The following is a 24,612-nucleotide window of genomic DNA, read 5'->3' on the forward strand; positions in this document are numbered from 1 at the left end:
TGGGGGAGTTTGGTGTTCCCCTCGCGCCAGAGAAGACGTACGGTCCCAGTACGGTGTTGTCCTTGCTCGGTATTGAGCTCGACTTGGTCTCCATGGAAGCACGCCTACCGGACGGCCATGCTGGGGCTGGTGGCGGACATGCTGGTGAAAAGGAAAGTGATGGTGCGGGACGTGCAGGTGTTGTTGGGGCACTTGAACTTTGCTTGTAGAGTGGTGCGGGCGGGTCGAACTTTCTGCCGGCGGCTGGGAGTGTCGTTGTCCGGGCTGTCATTGCCTCACCACCATGTACGGCTGTCGGTGGGAATGAAGGAGGATCTGCGCATGTGGCGGGCGTTCTTGGAGCGGTTCAACGGAGTGCCCATGGCGCCGGCAGAGGATTGGGAGTGGGATGTCATCATGTTTTCGGACGCAGCGGGCGTTGGCGGCTTCGGCTTGTACTGGGATGGAAGATGGTGCGCAGAACAGTGGCCGGCGCATTGGCAGGCAGGGGGACGGAGCATAGCGTTTCTGGAATTGTTCCCATTGGTGGTGGCGGTCACTGTGTGGGCCAGGGAGCTGGCTCACAAGCGCGTGTTGTTTCGGGTGGACAACATGGAGGTGGTGCAGGTGGTGAATAGGCAGTCGGCCAGGGATCCGCAGGTGTTGAAGCTGATGAGGGTTTTTGTGCTGCGCTGCTTAGTGAACGACATCCTGTTTCAGGCGCGCCACGTTCCGGGGGTGGACAATGACATTGCCGATGCCTTGTCTCGTTCCCAGTGGGAGAGGTTCCATGGGCTAGCCACGGCGGCGGACGAGGTCAGGACGCAGGTGCCGGGAGAGATGTGGTCGGTGGGCGAGCCCGGGTCCTTCAGCTGGTGAAGACGTCCGTTGCAGTATCCATTTGGAAGTCCTACGAACAGGCGTGGGAGGAATTCCTCAGGTCTGGCGCGGTAAGGCGAGGGGACCGGTGGCAGCGCGAGGAGCAGGTGGTGCGGTTTATGCTGGCACTCATGGACAAGGGATTGTCTCGGGTCACTATCGCGGGCAAGCTGTTGGCAGTGGCGTTCATGGGCAAGTTGTGGTGGGGTTTCTCACCGTCGGCAGGGGAGCTGGGGTCCCGGTTGCTGGAAGGGTGGACGAGAGAGAGGGGCGCGGCGGCTCACTTGCGACGTCCGATTACGGTGGCCTTGCTGGAGGGCATAATTGGCGCGCTGGCAGCGGTGTGCAGGGATGAGGTTGAGATGGTGCGATTCGCGACCTTGATGTCTTGGCTGTTTTATGGAGCGTTCCGAGTGTCTGAGCTTCTGGGCACGAAGGGGGTGCCAGGCGTGGTGTGGGACGATGTGGACTTGCGGTCACGTGAGGTGGCGGTGCGGCTGCGGCGTTCGAAGACTGATCAGAGGGGGGTAGGAACCTGGGTGGTCCTGGGCCTGGGGGTGCGGGAAGGAGTGTGTCCCGCGGCGTGGGGTAGGAGGTTGATGGATGTTCGGATGGAGGGAGTGGGGGAGGTGTTTGGCCGGGGCGGGGGGGGGCGGGGTGACGGCGGCACAGGCCTTGTGGGTGCTGCGGCGCGCCCTGCGGGGCTTGGGTGAGGACCTCTTAGCTTTCGGGACTCACTCTTTCAGGATCGTGGCGGCGAAGGAGGCGGCGCGTAGAGGTTGGGGGAAAGAGGAGATACAGAGGCTGGGACGGTGAAAGTCGGACTGCTACCGGACGTATGTGAGGCTGCGAGAGGTTGAGGGGGAGTCGTCACTGTAACTCCGAATTCTGATATGTGTCTCTTTGCAGGTGCTGTGGCGGGGCCGGAGGTGGCTGTGTTGAATTTGTATTTGGTGGGACACTCGTTTGTCAAGAGGGCCGAACAGGCGGAGTGGGAAAAGCATCATGCACTTAATTTGGGATTGGACCAAGGATTGTATCGTTGTCATTGGAGAGGCAAAGGGGGCATGCGTTGGCATGAGTTGTTGCCGTTGTTGAATCAAGTTGTCAGGGGGGGTGTGTGTCCGGATGTAGTAGTGATTCATTTAGGTGAAAACGACCTAGTGCAGTGCAAGGGGTTGGCTTTGGTTAAACAAATGAAGAGGGACCTGAGGGAGGTCAAGAAGCAATGGGCGGGGTGCCATGTGATCTGGTCCGAGCTGATCCCCAGGCGGGTGTGGAGGGGAGCTGAGCGCCCCGGGGCGATTGACAGGGCACGAAGGAAGATTAACCGAGAGATGGGGGATTTCTGTGCAAGAGAAGGGGTAGGGAGAGTGGTTCACCCGGAGTTACGCTATGGGGCGGTGTATTTTTTCAGGGAGGATGGGGTCCACCTCTCTAGGTACGGCATGGAACTGTACATAGTGCAGTTGAAGGAGGCTCTGGACGGGGCGTTGGGGGTGCTCAGGTATCCCAGGAGGCAGGAGTCCTAAGGGGGGGGTCGGAAGTCGTAAACGGCTTCCGAGTGGCGTGTTTTCCTAAGGAAAGAGGGGAGTCACAGGAGGCCTGGGGGCTGTAGGGGCAGATGGGGAAGCGGAGGTCAGGAAGGTCAATGAGGTCATTGCAGTTGGGGGTAGGTTGCGAGTGGATGTGGACACTTTGTTGCACTGTTGGGGATACATTTAGGGGTGGGGGGGGGCGTTAGGCAGTTGCTATTTAGCAAGCTTTAGTTTTGTTCGGCACAGGCCAGGTGGGTGAAATGTAGGTGCACCTGATTCCAAATAAAGCGGCCTTTATCACACTAAGTTGGTGTCTGTGTCAGTGCTTCCCCCCCCACCTACTGGTGTGCCCCAATGGGGATTTGGGGGGGCAGCCGACCAGCGGGAGGCTTGCCCGCCCGGGGGAATTTGGGGCAGCTGGGAGGGGGGGGGGGGGGAAGGTGAGCACTGAGGGCTCCTGTAGTTTTGGTAGGGTTGGGCGTTTTGGGCTGGTTGGGCTCCTTTGTGGTTCCCTTGGGCTGTTTCCCATATAACCGGACATTTTGTGGGGGCAGGCACCATTTCAGGTGCAGTGACACGGCAGCCGGGGTGGGTGATTAACTCGTTGTCCCGCCCTCCCTCCCTGTTTTTTCCCGTGGGTGGGTGGGGGGGCCCAGGGGTTGGCCAAGTCAAGACTGGGGGGCCAGGGGCTTGAGGGGCTTTCTTGGTTGATGGTGCATCTGAGGTGAGGGTCAGGAGTTGTGTTGTCGCTGGAACAGGTGCTGGAGGGTGGCGTGCTTTCCTAAGGAAAGGGGGGAGTCACAGGAGGCCTGGGGGCTGTAGGGGCAGATGGGGAAGCGGAGGTCAGGAAGGTCAATGAGGTCATTGCAGTTGGGGGTAGGTTGCGAGTGGATGTGGACACTTTGTTGCACTGTTGGGTATACATTTAGGGGTGGGGGTGGGGGGGGCGTTAGGCAGTTGCTATTTAGCGAGCTTTAGTTTTGTTTGGCACAGGCCAGGTGGGTGAAATGTAGGTGCACCTGATTCCAAATAAAGCGGCCTTTATCACACTAAGTTGGCGTCTGTGTCAGTGCTCCCCCCCCCCCCCACCTACTGGTGTGCCCCAAAATATATTTTCCCTAAAAAGGGATAATTTTGGAAAAACATGTCAGGTTTAATCCAAATGATGTTCAAAGTTTTACGGGGACATCTTATATTTATCGTTTCGCCTTTAGACTCTTTACTTCTTCTATTATCTGTCTTAGAATTAATATGTTGGGGGTTTATCTATAGATTAGCATGCGAGCATTGTGTGGAAAAAACTGCTGTGGTTTTACTTCTTGGCACTGCTTAACAGAACCCTTGTGCAGTGAACTAAGACTTTTGCAGAATGGCCTCTTTGCCTTATTAAAATCGGTGTAATCGCTGTAGCAGTTGACCTTTCTGTGGGCTGTGAAGTCAACCTTGAATGTCCGCGAAATCATTATGCAGCTAATTTCAAAATGTTCTGATGACTTTTGAATTTGATGATGGATGTTGGATAAAATGCCTGCAGGCACAATCCCGTCAAATTCCCTTTCTTCCCCCAGCCCTTCGATGTGAATAATAATCTTCAAGTAACATTTTTAACTTCAAGTTTGTTATTGCAGAGCTCTATAAATATCAGGCATTAATATAAACCAGATTTACAGCGTACATTCTACCATCCTAGAAATGATTAAACAAAGGGCTTAATTACGATGTTTCTCGGATTTGCCTCTGACCAACACCGTTTCGTGGAAGAAACTGCCCGGCCATAGGACGGCGGTTCCGCCCATGCAATTAAAATGCTGAAACTGCCCGCAACACAAGATCGCGTTGAAAAATGAAAGTTTTTAACCCCTTGCATGCTGATGACGGCCCCCATCCGTCATGCACTACGGCGCTCGTGTGCTGATGACGGCTGCGGGCCGTCATAAACCCGCCCACTCGCGATTTTGCCGCACAGGCGCGGAATCGCGGCAGCATGCAAGGGGTTAAACATCCCACACGGTGCAGGGATCTTTAGGGGGCACTACAGGTGACCCCCCAGGGCCAAATGCAGGGGGCCCTGTTGGGGGCTCCCAAAGTCTGTTTCTGGCAGGCAATCTATGTCGGAAGGGCCGACATGGATTGGCTTTTGGAAACCGGCATCATAATCCCTACGGCGGAAACATCATCCTTAAGGGATTAAGAGGACTTTCCAACTAGCTGATGGGCTCCTTGAGCTCTTCAGACTGGTGTAGAATTCCCCGGCCAGTTTAAACTGCAACTGCTGTCATCATAATATGGCGGTCGTCCTTTAAATCTACTATTTCAGTCGGAAGCGTTGGAGGCTTTCTGACTGACATTGTAATCAGGCCCATAGACTTGACCCATGAGAATTCAATTCTGGGCCCTGCATGATGTGTCCAGTATTGAACAGGGAGCACTTAAAATATGCTCTTTCTTTTACAGTTAGTTGTATGGTTCATGGTAACCCAACGGTTAGTGTTTAATTTGTGAATAAATGAGTGCCCGGGCTGTCGTCAGGAGTCACTGCAGCTTGTACCACTCGTTGCAGCTGCCAACACTCCCAAAAACAGTCCCAAAGAACTACTAATTATCACACTCGTATAGGTTTGATAATTCACACTACTTCAAGCCCCAAAAGCTATAAGGATGGCTTGGGCTGCAGGTATTAGTCACTTTTAATGTGTATTAAATTAATAAACAACTGTTATGCTCATCTCTAAATTAGACAGACTGCACCACCAAGTGGTAGACTGTTTTAGGTGACGGTGCTGACAGTTAAGTGCTGGTGCCGAGCACCGGAAACCACCAGCACAAATATGCACTGCCAACGATTTGTCGAATATTTATGTTAGTTTAGCTATCAATTGTGATATTAGTGTTAACTTATTATTGAAGCAGAAATCACACCAGACAATGATGTTACTTCTGTTTTTTCTACATTAAAAGATGAGGTGCTGTATCATGAAGAGCTGCTACACGGGATCAGCGCAGAGCAGTACACCTGATTTAGGTGTGTGAGGCTTCTTAAGCTCATACATATAACTCAATATTTCTTTGAGTTAATGCATGAAATGCAGACCCCACAAGTCGGAAACAGTGAGGAGGGATTGTTTCTCTCTGTTTCCCATCAGTTTTTTTCTTAAGTTCATGCATATACATATTCTCTTTAAACTTTACTGCTAAGGGAGCTAAGGGAGATGTACATATCTAATAATTGCCTAAAAGTAAAAGACACTTTACCATTTGTTTGGGCCTCAAAAAGCACACATAGCTGTATTAGTCCTTCTCACTGAAGGGACTTTGTGTGCAGATGTGTTCATCCCTCACATTGAAGCTAGCCAGTGGCTGAAAATTGGCTGAGCCATTACCAGATGTGGTAGGTTTTGACACACAGAACAATGCATGAAGATGGTGGCTGTAAACCAATTCAAGTAATTATATTAGGAATACCATTTTACTAAAATGAAAGGGTCTTTGCTAATGCTGGAACAAAAAATAGGCGCTCCGCTCTGTGCACAGCCAGCACATCTCTTCATGATATAGCCCACGGAGTTAGCATCAGCTTTTTTCTTGTGCTAACAAGCATGGATTTGCCATGCAAAGAAGTGCTAGTACTACATTTCTTATTTCTATAATGCTACATGTCTAGGTGTACAAGAATTGCGTTAGAGCATGAATATTCATTTTCCACTCCTTTAGTTCATATTTTTCCATTGTCTGACATTTTCTAACTGTGGCTCACAGATTTATCTTACAAAGTCTTTAGCTCCCACTGAGCTGGCAACATACGTTTTTGCCACTGACAGCTGATGTTGCCTCTGGGGTGACAAGTATGAACCCGGGCAGGACCAATTAAGCTTTCCGTCTTTATGAGGAGAGTAACTAGCGGATCGGTTAATTTGGCAATCATAATACTTGTCGTTTACGGTTCCTAGTAATGAGAGAACTGTGGTATCAAGTTTTATATACAAAGGGGCCTATTTTGCTTCGCTCTTGCACCACGCAACATGGTGCAAGACCGACGCAAACCTTACATGCGACTTATGAAGCCACACAAGGATACTCGATTGATTCAGAAAAGAGGGTGGTGATGAACAGAGTGTCTGAATTAAGCAGACCACTCTTACCCAGTCCAAAGATCAGGGCTTGAACCATCACCGTTTTTTAGCTCACTGCACCATCCCAGCTCAGAACTTGGCTATATGCAAATTAGTCTGACCCTGGCCCAGTGCATCATGGGAACAGGGCAGACCAAACTATCAAGCCAATTCTTATACTGGGAAGGAAACAAGCTTCCGGGGACCGGTTTCTGGCATTTCAGCCGTCTTCGGCCCGGCTTGCTTTAATCCTGATGGTGCAATGAGCAAGGGACTCACATCTGAGTATACCCTTCCACGCTTATGGTGGACAAAATTGATTCAGAAAAGGGGGTGGTGATGAACAGAGTGTCTGAATTAAGCAGACCACTCTTACCCAGTCCAAATATCAGGGCTTGATCTATCACCGTTTTTTAGCTCACTGCACCATCCCAGCTCAGAACTTGGCTATATGCAAATTAGTCTGACCCTGGCCCAGTGCATCATGGGAACAGGGCAGACCAAACTACCAAGCCAATTCTTATACTGGGAAGGAAACAAGCTTCCGGGGACCGGTTTCTGGTATGTCAGCCGTCTTCGGCCCGGCTTGCTTGAATCCTGATGGTGCAATGAGCAAGGGACTCACATCTGAGTATACCCTTCCACGCTTATGGTGATACTCTGCATGGCCATGAGTGGCTCCAAAAATCTGGAATAAGGCAATGCAGCGCAAATCGCTGCATTGCCTTCCTCTGCTCTGGGAAAGCATTCCATGGGCATTGCATAGGTGCAGGAAGAAAATAAAGAACGGTTGCACTCCTGTGTAAGTTCAAAGTAATTCACTTTGTTTGTAGGTGTGTTGGTGCTATTTGGTACTCCCTTCTGAGTAAAAGGAGCGGATAATAGGTTGAGTAGCGTTATTCCAAATGAGAGTAACGTCCCCAAAAGCACTCAGAAAACAAATTTCATTAATTTTCGTTCTTGTAAATAAAGTTTTATTTGAATGTTCATTGAAAATCTTTTCAATATCATTTGATGTTGCTTTCACATGAATTCATAAGTTGTACACTTCATTTCTCATAGCCCAATGCATTTCGGGCAATCTGCCCTTCATCAGGGGATTCTTGTACTGTTAACAAAAGAATTTACACAACGATGAAACCAAAAGGTCTATATATCATTTAGTACAGTAAAGTGTTAACTTTGCACCAATTGAGTTAACCAGCCTTGTATTCCCCTGTATGTGAGTGCTCAAAGCATAAGTGTATCACAATCATTATATATGTGAAACAAAATGGCTATGATCGGTGATCGAGGAATAATAAGTGTGGGATGTCTTGAAACCTAATAGAGAAAAGCGGAGTTTTAAACATAGAGAAATATATAAAGTGTTTAAAGTGCTCAGCATGTACACTGTACACTGTCCCCAACGAAAAAATTGGTAAGTCACGTATGGTAGACTACCACACGTGACTTACCGATTTTTTCGAAGGTATGATATCTCTGTGTGCCAAAGAATCGATCAGTCACACAATATTTTTGCATGACATTCACGATACGGTTGGTGACAGTGCACATGCTGAGCACTTTAAACACTCTATATATTTCTATATGTTTAAAACTCTGCTTTGCACTCATATTGGTGCAAAGTTAACACATTACTGTACTAAATGATATATAGACCTTTTGGTTTCATCGTTGTGTAAATTCTTTTGTTAACATTTAGTATTTCTTTATTTTGATGATTTATAAACTATTTCAAGTATCCTTTTCGTTAATTCAGAGGGTTGAAGTCTGATTGTGTGAAGTGGAATCCTTTTCACATGTTCTTATTATCTGTGTTATGCTCAACTGTAAGTAAGTTCGAAAGGTTTGATTTTCAAGAGTTGCCTCAAAGGTGTGGAAGTTGATTCAGCTCTCAGGTTTGGTTTCAGGGCATTACAAAATTAGGGTGTGCAATATTCTATAATGTGTTCTCGCACAATTTCACAAAATTCCATTAAAGGTTTGTGAAGTGAATGTGGAGGCAAAGGTGCTTGCCAAGGCCCTTGCGACTAGACTCTCGGCTGTCCTCCCTTTCATCATTCATGTGGATCATTCCAGCTTTATGCCACGCAGGAGCACCCGGGAGACTGTACAGAGTTCTTCAAATCGTGGGTGCATCCCCTACCCAACAGACTGCATTCATGGTGCTAGATGCCTCAATGGCGTTCAATAGCACAGAATGGTCCTACCTGTTTGCCATGCGACCCAAAAACTGGGATTCAGCCCGAAATTTTGTGCTCAGATTAAGTTATTATATCAAGCCCCGCTGGCTAGAGTAATGGTCAATGGAGCAATATCTTAGAACTTCCCACTGTGCAGGGTTACCCGACAGGGTGCCCACTATCGCCATTGCTCTGTGCCTTGGCACTGCAGCCACTAGCAGTCTGGATATGTGGCGATCCGCTGATATGGGGCATACTATCTATGGGCCGATGGGAAGTGCGCATCTCCCTATGCGCAGATGCCATAGTCCTGTACCTCCCCAGGACGTTTACTTCCATCGCAAGAATGCTGCACATCTTCGAGCTTCTAGAGAACTACTTAGGTTACAATATAAATTGGGCCAAGTGGTTGGTGTTGTTCCCTGTCGGGTCCCCCTCTGACCTTCCAGGCGAGATGTGTGGCCCATACTGTGACTGAAGGATTCAAGTATCTTGGAGTCTTCATGACCCGGGACAGACAGTTGTTTGAGCAGCGGAACCTCACCCCTGCAGCTGAACTAACTCTGCGCAGATGCAATGCACAGGTGCGTCCTCCCCAGTGGTGGCTCGCATAGGGCATGCTGCGAGGCGGTGAGGCGGGGCGGGGGAGGGGCAGAGTGCTGAGTAGTAAAATTGGACATACGACGGAGAGGAGAAACGGAATAATTACTTTCCTCTGTTCCGTCGTACCTCCGAGTTTACTGCCCCTCCCCACCCTGCCCCTCCCCCGCCCTACTGCATTGCCCAGCAGCACACCCTCTGTGAGCCACCACTGATCCTCCCGCTATCTTTAATGGGCCTTCTGCGCCTTTGATATTTCCTTCAAAATACGCCCTACCCAGTCACACCTACCTTCTTCAAGCAAATTGCCCAAGAGCTCCAGACCTTACTTTGGTAGGGGGGGTGTATGTTACTTCCCTTTGATACCTTTGTTCAGGATATGAATTATCAACTGCCCAGAGGCTCTGTTACCTTCAACTTGGGCATGCCCTTAGTATTCATATTCAAGAGGGTACGGACCTCCCCGATTTCTCCTCCCAGAAGACCGGTTGCTTACATACCCCTTCCAGAAAAGGGGATATCAGTAATCTATCGAAAATTGATGAACAATTCCACCCACACCTTGAGCCCTCTCAGGCGTGCCTGAACTGCCGATATAGGCAATACTGATGATGAGAAATGACTAGAAGCCCTACAAAGTCCCCGAGACACAGCGATCTGAACCAGATTCTGGCTAATACAGCTTAAAGTCTTACATCTTTCTTATTACCCACGCACTCTGTTACATAAACAGGAGGCCATAGAGACATCATAATGTGTGAGGAGTTGTGCACAGGAGGGATCCTTTTAACATATCCTGTGGGAATGCCCCGTGATTCACAAATATTGGCAGTGGTGACAGCTGGTTCTCGCCTGCATCCTCAGGTTCTCGTCATTAGCAACTGCCAACTTATAAACAAAAATGGTGATAGAAGGAAAGGAAAAAGCTAAGTGCTCAGTATAGTGTGTGTTAACCCTATCATATGTATCGGGATCTACCATAGAAACCCGCTACTCCTAGTCTAAAAACGAGCTAAACAACCACTAGCTATGCTGCTTTATTCCATGCTGTGTGTGCCCAATTAAAAACCAACATGTTTCATTGCCAATGTGATCTTACGGCAATTTCGTCGGGGCAAGGGTCAGTTTTCCACACTGCACCAATTTTCTCTGTTTTTTAATACCGGGTGGTTGCCCTTCATCGGCATACCTGCAACCCCTTTTAAATGTGCGTGTGTACTAGTCCACATATGCAATATTGATCACACTTGCTGCTATACGTCAGTCTTGTCAACGCAAGTGACTGGCTTCAGCTCAGATTCTCCTCGTAGGGTTCACACACACCACACTGAGCACTTTGCTTTTTCCTTTCCTTCTATCACCATTTTTGTTTATAAGTTGGCAGTTGCTAATGATGAGAACCCGAGGATGCAGGCGAGAGCAAACTCCCATTGTATTACTACTGTGAGGCGCTGCCAATTTTTTCACAATTGTTTCATATTATTTTCCCTCCTTTATTGACCACTTACACTATAGGGTGGGATACACCGTGAGAGATAGAGCTTGCAGACACATCTAGTTTTAATGAATACCAAGTGATTTAAGTCACCTTAGACCAGACAGGATATATATATCCGCTGTCTTGTCATACAAACTTGTGTGACTGTAAATGCATGGTGGGCGCATTGAGCAGTTCATTTTTTTATAGAACAGGTCTATTGTTGTCTGGGACCCTGTAGATGCAGTCTATAGTTTGTAAACTTTTGGTGTTGTGCTACTGATCACTTTTCTGTACCGGCATCATTATTATGTGGTGTCTAACTAACCCCTGGGAAGGTGCTTCATCAGGCAGGTACAGGTGCTTTTGTTTCTGAGGATAAAATCATTAGGTCTGGTATTGCTATTTATTCCCTTAATTATCTGGCTCTTAATAACAACAATTAAATATTTATATCTATTGATCTTGTCCTCTGCTGATTCATCTGTATCGCTTGTAGCAGGGAATAGACAACCCGAAGGCCTCGCCAGATAATCCAACAAAGGTTTGTACCGTTCCAAGATGGCAGATTTGCGGGTGCAGAGAGAAGCAAGGCATTCTGACTGCTGGCTACATCCTGATCACCTTACCTGAGAACGAGGTGACTGTTTTCCTGTACCCGGAGAAGCTGTCAAATCTTGATATCGGTCCAGTCACTGGACTGTCGTTTCTCGACTGTCTGCTGAGGGCCTGTGGATGGAACAGACAATAGCACAGCATAACAAGCAAGTCTGGTGGGGCAAAGTGCAGGCACAGACATTGTAGCACGGTATTTAGACAGAATATTGGAAACAGAAATATAATGGACCAGAATATTGTATCAAGAAGATCGAGGACGCAAAAATTGTGAAGGTAAGTTTCTAAAGGTAAGCAAAGTTTTGCTATAAATAGCTCCACATACATGTACCATGATGGTATTTATATATTCAAGGTACGCGAACGTGGAGTTAAGAATAGTAAACCTATACTTACCTATTTGCACTGACATTCTCGATATTTTGGTCTCCGTTATTTTTGACACGATATTCTGTCCACGCGATATTTCGGTTTCCGATATTGTCAGTGATCTGATAGCAAAACAGGTGGTTCTGCTGCATGAACTGGGAAGCAAGCAACCACAGCAAATTTAAATGTTGCCAAACTTAAAGAGGGAATGTGATCAAATTCTTGGACTGATGAAGAATTTAATTATTGTGCATCCAGTATTTCGAGAAAACCAAGCCAGCCAGCTACATGAATCAGCCCGTCAAAGCACATAATTCAATGATAACCACACCTGTCAATCACACTGGCTAATTGAATGCAGACTATCTCCATCAGCCACCCATATTGCATGATTGAGCGAGTACAGTCTCTTTCTAAGAACTAAATGGGATGAATAGAAAAACTCCATCATTTTATTTCATTAAACCAATAAACCGTGTGTCACACGCTGTCGGGAGTTGATATGACCAATTTTCCCTAATGCCTATTCCAGAGAAAATGGCTTGAAGGCCATTTGTTCAAAAACGGATTAACTTCATTAAATGGAGCCTTTGCGTCTTTATAATCCTCACATTCTTAGAAAAACACTCAAGCAGTCATGGTCCTCTAAAGGGAGAGCTAAAATGGATGCCGTCGTAAGAAAGCCGCTTGCTAGTGAAGGCCAAGAATTGATTTTTTTTTTTTTTTTGGTACTGTTTATAAGATTTATTTCAATGAGGTGTCAATACCATTTTGTAAGTGAAACGTGTTTTTAGCAACCTGCAGATGAACAAAATGCAAGTACGTGGATATTTTTATTTTACCTGAATTACAGTGTGATTTTTGGCAATTTGTACTCCCCTTCACCTGCTTACACCGGGAACAAAGACTCATCTGATTTTCAGTTGAATTACTGTAGAGCAAAATTGCTCTCTTACTAGTCCCACAGCATATTTAGCAGTATCAACAATATTTTACATAGTGGGGTCGGCAGTAAGTGCATACTTAGGGGCTTATATAAAATGTGGCTGCCAAATCACCACAATCTACGACTTTCTTGCAATAGCCAGGCTGCCAAATTTAAAACCCGTTGCCACAGTAGATGCTTTCCCCCTGAAACGGCCCCCAGGTGCGTGGTGGGAGCTGCTTTGCTGGGAAACACCTTATTAGTAAGTCCCCAGGTCCTCATGGCCTTGCAAAACTGTTGACACATATTTAAGTCCAGAAGATGGACGCTAAAATTGGAGCTTCATTTCTAGAATCCACTTAACAAATGTCAATGTATTGTGAGTTTTTTTCCATGCACAAGGGGGATATTTAAAAAAGAATTCTACCCAGGATCACCATGGTTTCAGTGGTGAGCCCTGACAGAAGGGATGCGGATGAAAATGACGTCAGTGTCCTCCCATAATTGGGCCTTCCCCATCCAGTGCCACTTGTGTTGACTTCAGGACCGCCACAAGGATGCTCCAGAAAGCAGAACTCTGCCATTGCGAGCACTGCAAACCCTTGCCCTCAAAATGGGGCAGTGCTTTTAAATGGAGTATGGATAGGGCCTCTGTCAGTTTTTAATGGAAATTCAATAACTGTTGTTCTCAAAATGAGGACCCCAATCCCAATCTTCACTCCTAGCCTATAAGTGGGGCACAGTAGCTGGCACAGTTGACCAAAACGCATTAGTAACCTATTCCTATTTGTGCTGCTTTTATTTTAAAAAGGTATTCAAGTGCCTATGTCGAACGCATGAGGAGAATCAGAAGAAAAGACAAAAAAAGTATTTGTTCTTGTCACATTGAGCCCGAGGTTGGCTTGCCTAGTCTCCTATTCTCTTTCCATCTTGGGGGGGGGCATCAGTCATCACAGAAAAAAGTGGGAGACCTGACATGAGAAAATATGATGTGAGAATAGAGTCATAGCCAACACAATATATAGTTTTCTGAATGATCTCACCATCAGAGGGCCTGATTATGAGTTGGCCGAAATTACGAGTTGGTAGGTATTTAACGCATTCAATAATCATCAGAAGCGTTCTACATCTCAACCTTCGTTAAATTTTGACAGGTCGAACCTGTCAAAATCTGAGGAGGAGCATACAGTATTTACTATATCACGTGAACCTTGGTTCGATGAACACCAAAATCAGCCTGTTATGCCCCACATACTCATAATTGGTGCTAATTGTGGCACTGATATATAAGGTGTTAGTTATCAGGGGCGATAAATCGCACCTATACTCGTAACCAGGGCCTAAGACGAAGCTTACATACCCCACAACCACCTTGGTTGTTGTCTTGAGTGTGCAATAATTTGTGGATAGCCCTGAGGCAGAGATAGCTCTACGCAGGCACAGCCATGCAGGATGTAACACAAGTCAGAGCTGGATATGGAGAGGACAGTCGCTGTGACAATGTTATGGTACATCTTTGAAAGTATATAAACTAATAAGGAGCTGAATATTGCATCCTCCATCCTCCAGCTAAGCTGTTGACCCTTGCATTGATACATAAATGAACTTTTCCATGCATTGATATATCAATAAAAATGAATTTACACTTTTCAGTTGAGAAACAAAACAATACGTGCCCTATTTTCCCTAAGGTTTCCCAGAGAGTCATTTGTCTTTATAATATGTCTGCCTTTATGATTATTCATTTTACTCTGAAGTTGTGGCAGTTTAGAATCTGCATCGGTTAGTAGTAGACATACCTGTTTCATTTGCTTTGGTGTCTCCTGGAGATAGTGGGGAGTTGTTCTGATGGTCCGTGTTTACCCTTGACTGCTGCCGTCGCCTGGGTGAGGTTGTTTCCTCAATGTCTAAGTCAGGCATCTGTGTCACACAGACCTTCTCACAGTCTTTGTTGTAAGTCACTGTGGCACAGTCTTTGGTAGATCTGCCTGAGACCTCCTCTCCCACTCCCTCCTGTTTTCCTTGTGACTTGATGTTAGTCTGGCCCGAGCCCCCCGGCTGGTTGCCATTAGTCTGAGAGTACACATTGCTGACCTTGGCTTTCTGTTGATCGTCCTGGCTGCTGTAGACCTTGTACCGAATCATGAGGATGATGATGAAGACCAGGACAGAGGCCACAATGATACCACCGATGATAATGATCATAGTTCCCCCAAGAAACTGGGTGTGGATGGACCGACACTGGCTGTATTCCTGCTGGGTGGCAAACTGCACACAACCAATGGCTCTGGTGGCTGTTAGGGAGGTTATGCCATCATTGTAGACCGCCAAGACACACAGCTCATACTCACGGCCAGCCACCAGGTCCTTGACCAGAAAGGATCTGCTGGAAGCTGGAATCATTCTGGGGAAAAAACAAAACAAGGTTATATCCGATGCTTGGTTACTCACAAAACACTATTACTCTGTATGGTCTGATATAGCATTTGGGGAAGACTATGTCATCGACAAAGCTCCTGCCTCGTTCCTCTATTTTTTCCTATTTGAAGCCCTCATTTCTTCCTCTCTTGTATATGCTCAGCACTATGTGCTATGTGGTCAGGTCATAAGGTGCTATACAAATGATATAATTTCATTTGACGGCTTCGTAAGTTGTCCATCGCCTTTAACAATTGTAGCAGGTTGTTGGCTGTGCTACACAGTTGTCTCTGGTGTTGAGGTACTCTTAGAGGTTTAGATGTAAAGAGCAGATGGATGTCCCAGTTTAGTTGGGAAAGAGTGATCCCCATCCTAGCATATAAGTAAATTGGCTTAGAACCTCATTAGTTCATTACAAACCATCCGAAGAGCTAAAATGTTCTGCTGAACAGGTTACTGGATAGGGAATCTGTAAAAGTGGTAGCAATACCCAGCCATCGCTTATAACACAGAAATAAACATACACAACAATGCATAGCACCATAAAAGCAGTGCCTACTGAATAAAACAGTCCGGATAATGACACAACATTAATGTAGATCTACACCGACAAGAGGAAGCCTCAAGGTTAGGCAGATTCATACATGCAATAAATGGCCATTTGCAAAGCCAAATCATTGAGACGTGAGCTACAAAGTAAATACTTCCTTTGAAATATCCCAAGAAACACACATGGACAATCATTACGAGTTGACGGTACGGGTGGGGTGCAAGCTCTGCAGTCGTAATAACCAGTGCCATGCGGTAACTCCCTGCCAGTACAGTGCAGCTAGGCGTTAAACCCAATGTAATGGGGAACAACCAGTGCAAAAGTGGTTCTACACAGCATAAATCTGCACAGAATTCCCAGTTCAATGGAGTTTAACTCTCTTTTACCTCTTGCTCTGAACAGGTGGTAAACGGAAGCAGGGGCATAAGGGGAGGGGGGTAGAGGTACAAAGGTCAGGTGTGGCTGGAAAACAAAGAATGGCTGCTCTTGCAGCCAATGTTTAAAAAATAATTTCCTGGCCAGTATTTATGGCCTGTAAAATTGGGTCTGGGGTTCCAGCACCATGAAAACACTGACCCATTTGTGATAGGGCAATCTGGAATTCCATATGGGAGTCCACTCCGCCTGACTCTTATTGAGGGCCGTAGGTGGTCAATGAGTTGACAATCAGTGGTGTGCTTATCAATGGTGTGAGTTTCATCATCTTCAACAGCCTCTGCCTACTCTTAAAGGCAGATGTCTCGGAAGATGACGAAAAATGGCAAAGCAATACTTTTCTATACACCGTTTGGAGTCGTACATCTTTACAGCGTTTCTGGTGGCAAATAACTTCTTGCCTTGCCCAGGTTCTTTCCTGGGAGATCAATCTAGATCCCTTGTTGGTTCTCCTCCATAGTACTGCGGCGATCAAAGGGAACAGGTACAAGCAACATTTATTGTTCTTGGGCTTTACATTGGGTAAGCGAAACATTGCCCAGAATTGGAAGGCAGCCACACTGCCGCTAATCGGGTTTTGGGAGAAAACACTGAATTATTGTATGGGTGCAGAGGTGGCGGTATTCTGGGCATGTGGATGCCCCCCAAAGAACAATATGATAAGGCAGATGTGGGCAGAATATAGAGGTATCATGCTGGCAACTGAATTTTGGAAAAGGTGATGGACAGAGTTTCTGAATGATGCAGAATACTCTTACCCAGTCAAGAGATCAGGGCTTGATCCATCACCGTTTTTTAGCTCACTGCACCATCCCAGCTCAGAACCTGGCTATATGCAAAATAGTCTGTTCCTGTCCCAGTGCATGATGGGAACAGGGCAAACCAAACTACCAATCCAATTCTTATACTGGGAAGGAGACAAGCTACCGGGGACCGGTTTCTGGCATTTCAGCCGTCGTCGGCCCGGCTTGCTTGAATCCTGATGGTGCAATGAGCTAGGGACTCACGTCTGAGTATACACTCCCACACTTAGTTGGATAAAATCAATTTTGGAAAAGGAGATGGACAGAGATTCTGAATGATGCAGAATACTCCTACCCAGTCAAGAGATCAGGGCTTGATCCATCACCGTTTTTTAGCTCACTGCACCATCCCAGCTCAGAACCTGGCTATATGCAAATTAGTCTGTTCCTGTCCCAGTGCATGATGGGAACAGGGCAAACCAAACAACCAAGCCAATTCTTTAGTGGGAAGGAGACAAGCTACCGGGGACCGGTTTCTGGCATTTCAGCCGTCGTCGGCCCGGCTTGCTTGAATCCTGATGGTGCAATGAGCTAGGGACTCACGTCTGAGTATACCCTCCCACACTTAGTGTGGATAAAATCACAGGGAGGGTATACTCAGACGTGAGTCCCTAGCTCATTGCACCATCAGGATTCAAGCAAGCCGGGAGGATGACGGCTGAAATGCCAGAAACCGGTCCCCGGTAGCTTGTCTCCTTTCTGGTGAAGAATTGGCTTGGTAGTTTGGTCTGCCCTGTTCCCATCATGCACTGGGACAGGAACAGACTAATTTGCATGTAGCCAGGTTCTGAGCTGGGATGGTGCAGTGAGCTAAAAAACGGTGATGAATCAAGCCCTGATCTCTTGACTGGGTAGGAGTATTCTGCATCATTCAGAAACTCTGTCCATCACCTTTTCCAAAATTGATTTTATCCACACTAAGGGGCCGATTATGATTGCGGATAATCTGCATCCTCCGGGCCGGCGGAAGCCACCGCCGGCCCGGAGGATGCGGATTATCCGCTGCGGACTGGAAAAAGACCCCCGCCAGATTAGGATGGCTGGGGCATCTATTTTCCGTCCGCCGCTTTTCCGCCGCGGTCGCCTTCCCGACCGGGGCGGAAAAGCTCTGACATGGCTGGCTGTGTCTATCAGACACCGCCAGCCATATTAAGATAGCTGCGGTCATATGCCTTTTTCCACAGCGGCATTTCCGCCGTGGAAAGGCATACGGTGGTGTCTTCGGGGGCCCGTTGCGGGCCCCCAGGGGTGAAGAGGGGGTGGGGGGTGCACATGGGGGGTACCTATGGTACCCCCCTGCCTTTGCGTGAATGAAGCGGCAGGCACCACGCGGTGCCTGCAGCTTCTTGCATGCAAAGGTAAACATGCATTTTTTTAACATTGCGGCGTGTGCTGCTTCAAGCAGCACCCGCCGCAATGTTAAAAATACAGGATGTGACCGCCAGGGTGGCGGTCACATCCTAATTAGCACGGAGGGACCGCCGCTGCCCCTACGGACGGTCCCTCCTCCTCTGGGATGGCGGACGGACGCAGGTCCGTCCGCCATCCTAATAGGTCCCTTAGTGTGGGAGGGTATACTCAGACGTGAGTCCCTAGCTCATGGCTCCATCAGGATTCAAGCAAGCCGGGCGGATGACGGCTGAAATGCCAGAAACTGGTCCCCGGTAGCTTGTCTCCTTTCTGGTGAAGAATTGGCTTGGTAGTTTGGTCTGCCCTGTTCCAATCATGCACTGGGACAGGAACAGACTAATTTGCATGTAGCCAGGTTCTGAGCTGGGATGGTGCAGTGAGCTAAAAAACGGTGATGGATCAAGCCCTGATCTCTTGACTGGGTAGGAGTATTCTGCATAATTCAGAAACTCTGTCCATCACCTTTTCCAAAATTGATTTTATCCACACTAAGTGTGGGAGGGTATACTCAGACGTGAGTCCCTAGCTCATTGCACCATCAGGATTCAAGCAAGCCGGGCCGATGACGGCTGAAATGCCAGAAACCGGTCCCCGGTAGCTTGTCTCCTTTCTGGTGAAGAATTGGCTTGGTAGTTTGGTCTGCCCTGTTCCCATCATGCACTGGGACAGGAACAGACTAATTTGCATGTAGCCAGGTTCTGAGCTGGGATGGTGCAGTGAGCTAAAAATTGTGATGGATCAAGCCCTGATCTCTTGACTGGGTAGGAGTATTCTGCATCATTCAGAAACTCTGTCCATCACCTTTTCCAAAATTGATTTTATCCACACTAAGGGCTTGATTAGGATCGCGGTTTTCCCGCATCCTCCGGGCCGGCGGAAGCCACCGCCGGCCCGGAGAATGCGGGAAAACCGCTGCGGAGGCACAGCAGACCCACCGCCAAATTAGGATGGCGGTGGGTCTCAAAATCCGTCCGCTGCTTTTCCGCCGTGGTCGCCGTCCGACCGCGGCAGAAAAGCTCTAACATGGCTGGAGGTGTCTGTCAGACACCGTCAGCCATATTAGGATAGCGGAAAACATATGCTTTTCCACGGCGGCTTTTCCGCCGTGGAAAAGCATACGGAGATTGCCTTCGGGGGCCCGTTGCAGGCCCCCTTGGTGACGTGGGGGGTGCACATGAGGGATACCTATGGTACCCCCCTGCATTTGCATGGACAAAGCGACGGGCACCGCACGGTGCCTGCTGCTTTGTGCACGCAAATGCCGTGCATGCTTTTTTAACATTGCGGCGGGTGCAGCTTGAAGCTGCACCCGCCGCAATGTTAAAGATTGAGGATGTGACCGCCACCCTGGCGGTCACATCCTAATCTGCACGGAGGGACCTCCGCAGCCCTTACGGACGGTCCCTCCTACTCTATGGTGGCGGACAGACTCAGGTCCGTCCGCCATCATAATCGGCCCCTAAGTGTGGGAGGGTATACTCAGACGTGAGTCCCTAGCTCATTGCACCATCAGGATTCAAGCAAGCCGGGCCGATGACGGCTGAAATGCCAGAAACCAGTCCCCGGTAGCTTGTCTCCGTTCTGGTGAAGAATTGGCTTGGTAGTTTGGTCTGCCCTGTTCCCATCATGCACTGGGACAGGAACATACTAATTTGCATGTAGCCAGGTCCTGAGCTGGGATGGTGCAGTGAGCTAAAAAACGGTGATGGATCAAGCCCTGATCTCTTGACTGGGTAGGAGTATTCTGCATCATTCAGAAACTCTGTCCATCACCTTTTCCAAAATTGATTTTATCCACACTAAGTGTGGGAGGGTATACTCAGACGTGAGTCCCTAGCTCATTGCACCATCAGGATTCAAGCAAGCCGGGCGGATGACGGCTGAAATGCCAGAAAACGGTCCCCGGTAGCTTGTCTCCTTTCTGGTGAAGAATTGGCTTGGTAGTTTGGTCTGCCCTGTTCCCATCATGCACTGGGACAGGAACAGACTAATTTGCATGTAGCCAGGTTCTGAGCCTGGATGGTGCAGTGAGCTAAAAAACGGTGATGGATCAAGCCCTGATCTCTTTGACTAGGTAGGAGTATTCTGCATCATTCAGAAACTCTGTCCATCACCTTTTCCAAAATTGATTTTATCCACACTAAGTGTGGGAGGGTATACTCAGACGTGAGTCCCTAGCTCATTGCACCATCAGGATTCAAGCAAGCCGGGCCGATGACGGCTGAAATGCCAGAAACCGGTCCCCGGTAGCTTGTCTCCTTTCTGGTGCAGAATTGGCTTGGTAGTTTGGTCTGCCCTGTTCCCATCATGCACTGGGACAGGAACAGACTAATTTGCATGTAGCCAGGTTCTGAGCTGGGATGGTGCAGTGAGCTAAAAAACGGTGATGGATCAAGCCCTGATCTCTTGACTGGGTAGGAGTATTCTGCATCATTCAGAAACTCTGTCCATCACCTTTTCCAAAATTGATTTTATCCACACTAAGTGTGGGAGGGTATACTCAGACGTGAGTCCCTAGCTCATTGCACCATCAGGATTCAAGCAAGCCGGGCCGATGACGGCTGAAATGCCAGAAACCGGTCCCCGGTAGCTTGTCTCCTTTCTGGTGAAGAATTGGCTTGGTAGTTTGGTCTGCCCTGTTCCCATCATGCACTGGGACAGGAACAGACTAATTTGCATGTAGCCAGGTTCTGAGCTGGGATGGTGCAGTGAGCTAAAAAACGGTGATGGATCAAGCCCTGATCTCTTGACTGGGTAGGAGTATTCTGCATCATTCAGAAACTCTGTCCATCACCTTTTCCAAAATTTATGCTGGCAACTGTGCAGCATGTTCAGACACAGCTAGGCAGTGAAATACAGACATATGGCACAGAACAGTGAGGATGCACCGTATCTTTTTCAAGTGTATCTGTTAACGCTCAATGGGACATGGGGTGGATTGGATGCGTGTGGGTCGTGACTCTGCCTTGCTTGTGGGGGTTGTTTTTGTAAGTATTGTCGGTGACATCGAGCCTTCTGATGTTCTTGAGGCTTTCCTCATGTGTAGGCTGACATAGCCGTGATGTACTGATTAAAAACAATAAAAATCGTTACCAAAAAAAGTCAAAGAAAGTGGAAGAGTGTGACTGCTGTGCCATGCAAGCACTGGCAAAGCCAGCAGGTTTTGCCTTTAGGACCTACTGCCTTTTATTCACGCTATTCAGCATCAGCAAAACGCTGTGCAGCATGGAGAAAAGCTAAATAAAAAAGCAGTGAAAATAAGGCTGTGTCATTTTGTAGCCTTGCACACGCTCTATTACAAAAGGACAAAATCATCAATATTTTCTATGTCTGAGATGGATCAGTACATAAAAAAGAGATAAGTTATTGTGAAAAGGCTTTAAAGGTCAGAACCTCCCTTATCCTGCCCGACATATCTAACTATCAGGTGAGCCTCCCTGCCAGTCCTTCTCCGCACGGACCTCCTTCCCTACCACACTTAGTGGAGTGTGGTGACTTCACTGGTTTCTCACTCCCCGATTTTCCAGACCAGCCGGCAAGCCCCCTGAGAGTCCTGCGACGCACTCACCACTTACCTATCCTTCTGCCAGTTACTCTATACCCGCTGGATAGATTTAGTACTACAGCGTCTCCTCTGCCAACTAGTACTGAACCCGCGTCGTACCTTCCACCTACTTAACCGCGTGCTGTTCAGTGTGTCCCTTCAGCCAATCAGCCTTGTCCCGCTATTACGATTCACTACTACCTCTCTACCCACCCCCAGGCCCTTACATCAAGCCACCCGCACCTCACCGTCACTTTCTCCGCTCACTTATAATTTTTACCCCAAACTATCCCTACTCCTTATCAGCCCCCACCACCCAACCCATCCATCCACCCCATTGATGAGCATCCCCGCACCTACCATTCACTGTTTCTAGCTCTCTAACCCCCGCCCTTTATCTACTCCCATGTACAGCACTGTCCATCTATCAACCCAGTCCTGGTGAAGATCCCAATTTAGGAGGATCGAAACACCGTTGACCACGCAGCGCAATCTAAGGCGCGAACATACAATGTGGTTCATCTAAGACTTAAGCCAGCCCCTAGTGAAACCAAATATTCTACAATTCCGCTGGAACCATATTGTTGCCTCAAGTCACTGTATATATTCCCGGACCAGTCACCTTGCGCCGTGCTTGCTGTTCACATTGTCACTTGCGTCGCCACCGTGCACACCACTTGCACTCTTTGAGCACCAATTACAATTAGGGTTGTACTAATTTGTTTGTTTGCAGTGCTGCTACAACTGTAACTTGTCAAATTCCTGTTTTGGATAAATATGATGCCATGAGCACATTTATAACTAAAAATGAGTCTCCTTAGTCCTTCCTGATAATGTTTTTTACATATCCATTGTAATTGTCTTCAAATAATACCTGTTGGGATACCATATGTTTGTATTACATTCAAGGTGGGTAGGCGGGCATCAATATTTATAATAAATGAATAAAAGACACCAGGTGGAGGGGGTTAAGCAATGTGGAAGAGGTGGATAGAAGAGGGTAGCATCGGGGAGTGAAAGGGTAGGAGGTGAAAAGCTGCACTTGACATAGAAACACATGAGGGAGTAAGCAACATGGGGGAGAAGCATACAGGGGGAGAGCAACATGGAAGGGATCCAGGGGAGAAACACGTGGGTGAAATAGAGAAACACAGAGTGTAGTCAAGGGGGGAGAAAAGAAGAACATAAAGGAGACAGCTGAAAAATACATACCTCTCATGTAGTGTTTAACTATAAGGAAAAATGTAGCTCACAAAAAGTAAGCAGAGAAATGACACACAAAAAAGGCAATGCTCCTGTGGAGGGACAAACACAGAGAGGAAGGCAAGCACATCAAAGGCAACGGATACTAAGCAATGACAAAGCCAATAGGTCGCTCCTTTGGGCCCTATTGACTTTGCCAGTGGTGTTTAGTCATGCTGTACAAGAAGAACGGACTACTATGTATATACATTCTGATTATGGATCACCCTCTGTTAAGATACTATGATTGTGCATGTTTGTTATCCTCATGATTAATATGATATGCATATCGTACTTAAAAAAATATTTGATAAGTGAAAGGCTCAAACTAAAAGAATGTAGAAAAATTAGGTATTTCAAATTAAGAATGTAATATGGATTTATTTTGGGGACAATTTAAAGACATGTTGAACTTTTCCAATATGGTGTTCCTGAAACAAGATTTAGAACCTGATGTGTTAATGTTGCCATTTCTTTGTAGCTATTATTTTATGTTTGCATATTGGGAATCACTAGAGTGTATCATGAGCAAGATTGCTGTGATGATCGAAAAACGGCATCGAGAGAGAGAGAGAGTGTGTGCATGCGTGTGTGGTGTGCGCGTGTGCTGTGTGTGTCTGTGTGTGTGTGCACGCGTCTGTGTCCCGGGGTCCAAATACAATTAAACAGGGAAGGAGGGCATGCAGCTCCCCTCCTGAGCCTTAATAGGTCCCGGGGACCAAATCCGCCAGGGTCAAATACAACTAAAAAAATGGGAGGGGGCACGAAGTGTCAGGTTCCGCAAGTGCAGCGCGCCTACCACAATGGGAGAACTACATTTCCCATGAGCCGGTGGGGTCCCGCAGGAAGCTTATCACAGGTCCCGACGCGCTTCCTGTTGCGCGTTATTCTGATCCTTTGCTGCCTTTGGCGTGAGAGCGGATGCTCTGCACGCCATCCTCACCTTGATTATCCAGCTACTTCCCGACTCCTGTGGGCTCCTTGTCCCCGTGGGCCCGTGGGGAGTCCTTCGGTATCCTGTCCTGGCTAGAGACGGAGTCCGCGCCCGCCAGCAGGTACTGTTGTTCCTTTGCACCGACCGCTTCAGCGGTCAGCTGTTCGTTTGCCTGTCTCCAGGGGTTCGGAGCCTTGTTCCATTATTGTTGGGCAGATCTTGGCACTATAATCGGATATGGGCATTTAGAAGTGGCGGAACACAGTGGCGGTCGAAACCACGTGTTACCGTACACTCGGCATTATTCATGAAACTGCACTAGTGGGGCGCTGTAGTGAGGAAACTACGCGTTTCCGTTATATACTGCATAATTCTGTGGAAACAAGGATCAGGGTGTGTAGTGAGGAAACTACAAATTTCCCCTGGTCTTGTGTACTGGCTTCCAGTGGGGTTATTGTTTGACAGAATTCAGTGGTGGTCGCAACTACGTTTTACTGTTTGCATTTTCCACGTACCCCCTTTTGAGTTGTTATATTGAGAGCGGAGTGTTGTAGTTCTTGCTTCCTACACACTACCGTATCCTGATTTACTTTTTGGTG

General features: G+C 47.7%; 1 protein-coding gene across 1 annotated transcript in view; it reads right to left on the reverse strand.

Moving 5' to 3' along the window:
- Positions 1–24,612, reverse strand: part of LOC147692711 (leucine-rich repeat and fibronectin type III domain-containing protein 1-like protein) — a 407,389-nt gene that overhangs the window by 21,710 nt on the left and 361,067 nt on the right. The window contains exons 3-4 of the mRNA XM_086938877.1: positions 14,477–15,081; positions 11,398–11,497 (exon numbers count right to left, since the gene is read on the reverse strand). Of these exons, the coding sequence (XP_086795003.1) occupies positions 11,439–11,497; positions 14,477–15,081 (664 nt within the window). The 3' untranslated portion in view covers positions 11,398–11,438. The remainder of the gene's footprint in view (positions 1–11,397; positions 11,498–14,476; positions 15,082–24,612) is intronic.

Source organism: Lissotriton vulgaris, chromosome 9 (genome assembly GCF_964263255.1).
Source record: "Lissotriton vulgaris chromosome 9, aLisVul1.2, whole genome shotgun sequence".
Taxonomy (NCBI): Eukaryota; Metazoa; Chordata; class Amphibia; order Caudata; family Salamandridae; genus Lissotriton; species Lissotriton vulgaris.